The 7,704-nt window shown below is 30.8% G+C and overlaps 1 protein-coding gene across 1 annotated transcript; it reads left to right on the top strand.

Annotated features, from left to right (window-relative positions):
* The first annotated feature begins 4,097 nt into the window (after nucleotides 1-4,097).
* LOC110787775 (F-box protein At1g10110) lies at nucleotides 4,098-7,397 on the top strand. Its single transcript, XM_021992420.2, has 2 exons — nucleotides 4,098-4,246; nucleotides 6,100-7,397. Exon 2 carries the CDS (start codon nucleotides 6,108-6,110, stop codon nucleotides 6,924-6,926), a length of 819 nt encoding a protein of 272 aa, XP_021848112.1. The 5' UTR covers nucleotides 4,098-4,246; nucleotides 6,100-6,107; the 3' UTR covers nucleotides 6,927-7,397.
* Nucleotides 7,398-7,704: the final 307 nt, after the last annotated feature.

Raw genomic sequence — 7,704 nt, 5'->3', positions numbered from 1 at the left:
ATTAAGCCGCAATTGTAGCCCGTAAGGATTTTCGAGAGGAAAATATTATTGAGAGGAAAAGTTGAGGAGTTGATTGATGGAGGAAGGGAGAAGATGAGGGTGGAGCGTCATCAAACCTAATGCTGGGCATTAGGGAGATGAAAGGAAAGCCGAAAGAGTGTAAAGGCAAATGATATTTTTTTCTGTCTTTTTAAAATAAAATAAAAATAAAGATGAAGCTAGGTTAGATAATGACACGTGGCTATATGGGTTTGAACTTGTTTACATGTGGATTTGGTGGTTTCAGTTTTTAAATATTAGGTATAGATAGATTTGTACCAAGTATACTTGTTTTAAATTAGTAACACTACTGTCTACTGATATGATTTGTTTGGTTTACTCAATTTTGACAGAAATTAATATTACTATTCGTCAAATAGATGGTCTATCAAACAAACTGTTGAAACTTTGAATCTCTAATACGAATTATTGAATCGACAAGTAAAAGTTAAGCAAATTGGAGAAACTAATAATATTACTTGATTATTAGTAAACATGTTAACAAGTTAGCCACACTTTAATTTTATGTCGAGTTAATTCTGATTCAACTAAGCTTGATTTAAACTCATTTGTTTGGTTCTTTTAGGTTTCAAGTTGTAACTTAATTACAAATTATAAGTTTTGAATCATTTTCTGATTAAGTAACATGGCCAATATAGTATTCTAATCTAAGTCTAATTATAAAACTTTGGTTTGAAAGTAAAAAAAAAAAAAACTAAATTACGAAATAAGGACGTATAGCCTTGAGAATCTTATTCACCACCCTCACATACCAAACAACAACAACAACAACAATAACAAAGACGACGACAACATCAATAATAATACTTTGGAATCACTTTATATGTATACTTTTTGGTTGTACGTTTTTTAATTAACTTTTTGATACAACAACATCATAAACCCCCTTCAATAACATTAATAATTTTACTTATTCATATTCATAACATTGTGAATTTTATTGCTCTATGTGTAATTGTCTACCCATAAACACAATCATTATGCCCTTTTATGCATCATTTTATCAACCAAACAAATACTAGAACAATTTTTGAGACAAACATCCTTAGCATTAACATGTGTGCATGAGGTATAAGAACAACCAACATGACAATTTAAAGCTCTTGATTCTTCATCGGTGAATAATTGTTTACCATAGCAAGCTTTGATGCAAGCGGCTATATCAGCCATATCGTCATACTTGATAATGCACTTACCAACGCATATCGATGTACCTATAAAATTTCCATGAGATTGTCCTACGAGCATCATGGCCATAAAACTAATTATGATAATTGTTTTCAAAGTTCTTGCTTCCATTCTTTCTTTCTTTCCTTCTTTCTTTTTTGTTAAAAGTAGAACCTAGTTTTTTAAAACATTAAGGTGGAGGGATATTTTTGTGGTGAAATGAATTGTGTTTAAAGTGGTGACTTTCATGTGGTTTTTATAAGCATTGGAAATTTTAAGCATATCATGTGTATCTTGTTGTATTGGTAAATTAATTATCATAAAAGATCAAGATTGTTAGAATTATATGGCAATTAAGAAATTATCTATGATCATCACATATCACAAAGGTGATTTCATGTAGTTTTTATAAGCATACAAGTTTAACAATAATTGTTATATCTTTATTACATTGGTATAAGTTATCCAAAAAGATCAAGATTGTTAGAATTAGACAGTACGTAGAAAATTATCTATAAACAAAAAATCTCACAAAAATCTGTATGATCTTATTATGAATCATGGATAGTTTTTGTTATGTTTGAATATCTTTTGAATCAAGTACAATCCAATGTGATTTTAAATGATTTCATTACTAACCAAACAATTCTAAACCCAATGATTCAAATATTTGAATTCTTTTTCACCATTTGGATTCCTTCAATGGATTTTAGGACTTAATTAATAAAAAAAATTGATTCTAAAAAATACAACATTTAAGCAATTTATTTTAAATTGCCGACTTTTCATTTAACTAAGAATAATTTAACATTTGGACCTATCTTCTTTTAAAGGGCCCGAAAACTCTCCAAAAGCCTTAGAAGTTTGAGCATGGTTGTTAAAATCCCGATTCGGATCTTACGTTCCTACGACTCTACGATCCAAAAACACGCCACCGATCCGAATCTTAGGTAGGATCTTAATGTGTGTAGGATCTTACGATCCTACCTCGATAAAAATTTTGAGTGGTGGGATCTTAATACGATCCTGCGATTCTACGATCCAATCCAACATATATTTCAAGATAACAGTTTTCTTTTTATTAAATAGTTCATAATCGCATATCATTAGAAATATCATACTTTTCCATCAATAAACTAGTTATAAAAAAAGTATCTTGTTTACTTAAAAGTACAAAAGTTCAAATAATTTCAACAACCTTGCACATATCTTATTAAATGCACTTGAATCTACACTTGTATTAATTTTATGTGAGCAAAAATTGATCTTTAAGTATTAAAATTACCTGAATACATAATTGTACATTGCATTTTAATAATATAAACGGTATTTCTACTATTTAGCAGGATCTTACGATCCTACGATCCGATTCTACAGATCCGATCCTACCTCCCTTCATCAATCCAAGGTAGGATCCCGATCCTGACAATCTTGAGTTTGAGACGTATCTTTGCATAATTCTGCTGGTGTTGTTGCATACTTGCATGAGTGTTGTTGCATGAGTAGTTGTAACCATGTAAACCCGTTAATGTTGTCACTGGAGAGTGGAGACAGGATGGAGAAAAAGTAAAGTACGTCAAAGACCATGCCTACCAATATTCTTTACATTGAGACTTTTACTTTTAGTACTTTCTCCGTTTTAAAAAGATCTTTACGTTTTTCGTTTTGTTCCGTTACATAATATTCTTTACATTTTGTTTTATTCTATTTTTGGGCTTGAAAATTTATTACCTTACCCTTCTTACCCCACAATATTTACCATTTTCTATTTACTTTCTCTTGCTTTATTCATTTTTGTCTTACACCCACCCACCTATTTACACATTTATCTTACTTTATCCATATTTTATTATATTCAACCAATTTTCCTACTTTTTTCTTAATATTTGTGCAAACAGTAACTATAAAGAACTTTTTGAAACATAGGTAGTATTAAAAATTAAAAAAAAAGCCTTCACTGTGCCATTTGGTTGTGCATTTGCACTGTAACATGTCATTGATGAGGTATCTATCAACATAGTTACTACTTACTAGTTAGTAGTTACTACTTGTAATCCCGGATGTTGAATAATGTTTAGAATGTTTGTTACTCATCCGTTTTGGATGTCCCATTTTAATTTATGTTTGAAATATTCATTTTATAAATATATTCTTAAATGGACTTGTTTCGCGATAAACTTATTGTGGACCATGCCTATCAAAAAAGTGAACAACTTGTTTCTAATTTATTTTGGCATGTTTTTTAGGGTTATTATAAAAAAATTATCAAATAGGCGTCGTTAATACAAGTTGTGCTTGAATAATTTGAAGTTAAGTCAAGACTTAAAAAAAAACAAGGGTATTTTGATACAAAAAATGGTTACTACATCTAAGATAATATGTTTAATTTATTACAAGCATTATAGGAACAATAAAGGTTACCGTGCATATAAAAAGGTTCTAAAAGAATATTGTTGTTTTGGGTCCACGGTAATATTACCGTAGACCTGATCCACATAAGAATAACCCCACTTTATATTATAACGTAAATATCCTTAATATTTTTTCAAAAATCATATAAGTACGTTAATAACATTGGGCATTCCATATGAATTAGAATTCTAATCATATACGATTACCTTGTGCATGCAATGCACAAACAGAGTGCACGCTGGATAGCCTCGTACCATGGTCCATGGGCTTTGCTCGTCTTGTTTCGTACCATGGCCCATGGGCTTTTCTGGTCCATGCCTAAGTCTTGATGGATTAGGCTTAGGTCAGGACTTTTAAGTTTTCGTTCCATAAGATTCTTTTTCTCCATCCTGTGTATATATATATATATATATATATATATATATATATATAATTATATATTAACATATTTAGGGAACATCAAGTACAACTAGCCTCCAAACTAAAAAAGTAAAACAGAAAGTGAAAACAGAGAGAGAAAGAGAGAAAACAGAGACAGAGTGTGTGTGTTTTCTGGTTGACATTGAATCTAATCAACCAAATTGAATCTAAACAACCTGCGATAGAGGTCAGTGATTTTCTATTAAATTTTAATTCGTAAGTTTTCAACTTGATTTTATATTTTAGATTCGGATCTATCTTGATTAATTCAATTTTATATTTAGGCAAATTATGCTGTTTTGATTGAATTATTCCGTATACTGTTTTGATTGATTTGTTTAGGTGTTATTTTCATATTATAAATTAGCAATTCCATATAATCGGTAGAATTAATAGATATTGAATAAAGCTAATTTCTTTTAAAATTCATGTATATTGGTGTCCTGTCCATAGCCATAGCCCATAGCCCATAGCCCATAGGTGTTTATTATATGTAGAGGTGAACCCAATTGAGCTTGAATTGTTTTATCATGCATGGGCCGTTTCGGAAACGCCCCGAAACGGGCAAACGCAGAATCGCATATCAGAAACGGCAAACTGGCAAACCAAATAAATTAAATGCGATTAAGGGATGCCAAGTTTAATACAGAGTATTGGGCCCAATTTCACTAATTAGGCTATGTTCTTTTCCAGTTATTTAGTTCAGACAAGGCTATGTTAGTGTTAGTGTTAGTATTCCTCAATTTTTTTATTGAAATAAGATAAATTACGTTTATTTATAATGTTTTCACTTTTATCAAAATTCTGATATTGAGAAATGAGAAAATTTAATGTCCCAATAAAAATAACCCAATGAATTTAATTGGTTAAAATAATAATTGGACATAAATTTTGCTGGAATGCTACTCCCTCCGTTTCAAAATGTTTGGTACGTTTATTAACGTATAATTAAGATTTTTTTAAAAAAATTTAAATGTTCTAGATTCTATCATAAATTTGATTCTATCTTTTCAAATTCTGACATTTATTACTCTCTTTGAATACAGTGCAAATCTGCTTTCATCTTTTATTAAAAAAAATATACCTCAATCCACTAATCATTGAAACAACCAAAAATATTGTTTTATTATCAAAATGAACCAATAATTAAAAATCGCACGTATTGCTAACGTGTCATAATGTGACTTTTGGTTGCATGAGATTTATTGAGTTGAAAAGTTGGACCAATTAGAAATAAAAGTTGGCTCAAAAAATAATAATAGTAACAAGTTTATAAATAGAAAGATTCTTTATGTAACAAACATTTTGAAACACTATTAAAGGAATACGTAACAAACATTTTGAAACGGAGGGAGTAATTCATTTATGTGATAATATAAAAGGAAATTTAAAGAATATTTTGAAATACCCAAAAAGGGAAATGTAAAGAACAAAAAGAGATGTAGGGACTACAATTTATAACTACAATAAATTTTGATAAGTTCATTAGGTAAAATTATATTTCGTAGGATTTTGTTGGTACTCCTGTTTCTTCCTTGTCTTTTCTTTTTTGTTTACGTTTGACTTTTTACACGTTTATTAACGGCTAATTAATGTATATTGAGATTTCTCTATTTATTTTATTTAAACAACATCGATCATTAACAAAAAATTTAATATCAAATGGAAAAGTGTGAAATATTAAATGACCCAATTAATTTAATTGGTTAAAATAATCACTGTACACAAATTTTGATAGAATATTAAAGCATTATGTGATACTCCCTCCGTAAAATACGGAGATACTCCGTACAATTTACTTTTTTTGACATGATTTGGTCCACATTTTCCATTATATTAATATTTCACTCTTACTTGTGTAGTTGTGTTCTCCACATTTAGTCGCATTTACTCTAATAAATAATTCATCAGAGTGTAAAACATGGAGGGAGTAATATAAAAATAAATGTAAAGATTTGAAACACCAATAAAAGAAAACGTAAAGAACAAAAAGATAGGACTGGAATTCTAAACGGCTTACAAATTTACTAACATGTGCAGGCTTAAAAATGGCTGATTGGTCCAAATTGACTACTGACGTACTTTGTGAAATTGCATTGAAACTAGATGCCGTAGAAGATTTGGTTGATTTTTCTGCTGTATGTAGTTCATGGTATTGTGTTTATACTATGATTAAAAAGAAGTGGACCGCGAAAATGCCATGGCTGATGCTGGCGGAAAACACAGAAGAAGAAGACAACCCTAATTATATTAGGAAAACATTTTGTCATATGAGGGAACGCTGTTATTCGTTAAGCCTCCCTCAAAGTTTTGGGGCAAGATGTTGGGGTTCATCCTCTGGTTGGATTGTGACATTTGATTTTAAACTAGAGTTGCATATGTTGAACCCATTTTCCGGGGTTCGAATTCGCCTTCCCGATCCCCCTCCACAACGAGATCCTTTTATTCATAGTAATGACGAGGACAGAAAAATAATTTTAGAGATCAAAAGACTAGAACAAGTGGAGAAGGTTGTTGTTTTAGGAGGCGATGAGTATGACGATGATTGTGTTGTTGTTGTTATATATGATTTTAAAATGTGTCGTGTAGCTTATACAAGGCCGAAGTACGATCAATCTTGGACATTTGTTAGAACGCCAAAGACTTGTCGGGCTTATGATGTTGTGCGTCGTGGTTCACAGATTTTGATCGTATATGGTAATGGTGGCTTGGGGTGTTTTGACATTAGTGCAGATGAAGGCGGACAACCTGTAAGGGCTCGGGAATATGTACCTGCACCACCTCCAGAGTTTTTGGGTTCGCTACCTGGCTTGTTGCATGGAATATATTTGGTGATATTCTTATGTTTCTTCGGTACAAGGAATTAGATGATGGTCAAGATGATTATATTTCTATTTTTGATGGATATGTTAGATATCAAACAGTTTATATTGAGGTACACAAACTTAATTTTGACACCAAAATATGGGAGGAAATTACAGACATAGGCGATGTTGCATTATTTGTGGGCAATAATTGTTCTATGGCTGTTCGTGCATCTGCAACTCCTAATTGTAGACGCAACTGTATTTATTTTAATGATGATACGTCGAAATGCTGGGCTGCAGCAAAGGATGATGGATCATTACTTGTTGGAGGCCACGATATGGGAATTTATCGTATTGAGGATGAAGAGATTGAGCGCTTTTATCAAGGAGGGGATATACATTCCTTATTTTGCCCTCCTGTTTGGTTCATGCCTAAGTTTTAGACTATTAATAAAACAATTGTCGATTAAGAATAAATAACTTATTTTACGGAGTATATATTTTTTAAATTCATAACGTACTATTTCGGGATTTTTTTTGGTTACATTTAAATTAACTATTTCTTATTTGTTACTCCCTCTGAACCTAAATGTTATTCCCGTTTGTTATTTTATGCGGTTATTAAGGAAAAAGAAACATTGTAAGATTAACTATTATTAATGTAGTTTTATGGGGAATTGTTGCTTTTTGATTCCATTTTCACAAGAAAATAAAATAGTTGAACCAATAGAATTTAAGGGATAAAAATGTCAACTCATTAATCCATCCAAACTTAAACCAACCAATGAGACTACAAGGTTTTTTATTGATAAACCAATAAAATTACAAAGTTAAAATT

This window comes from Spinacia oleracea, chromosome 4 (assembly GCF_020520425.1).
Source record: "Spinacia oleracea cultivar Varoflay chromosome 4, BTI_SOV_V1, whole genome shotgun sequence".
In the NCBI taxonomy this organism is placed as follows: domain Eukaryota; kingdom Viridiplantae; phylum Streptophyta; class Magnoliopsida; order Caryophyllales; family Amaranthaceae; genus Spinacia; species Spinacia oleracea.
This window is presented reverse-complemented; position numbering and strand designations above follow the sequence as displayed.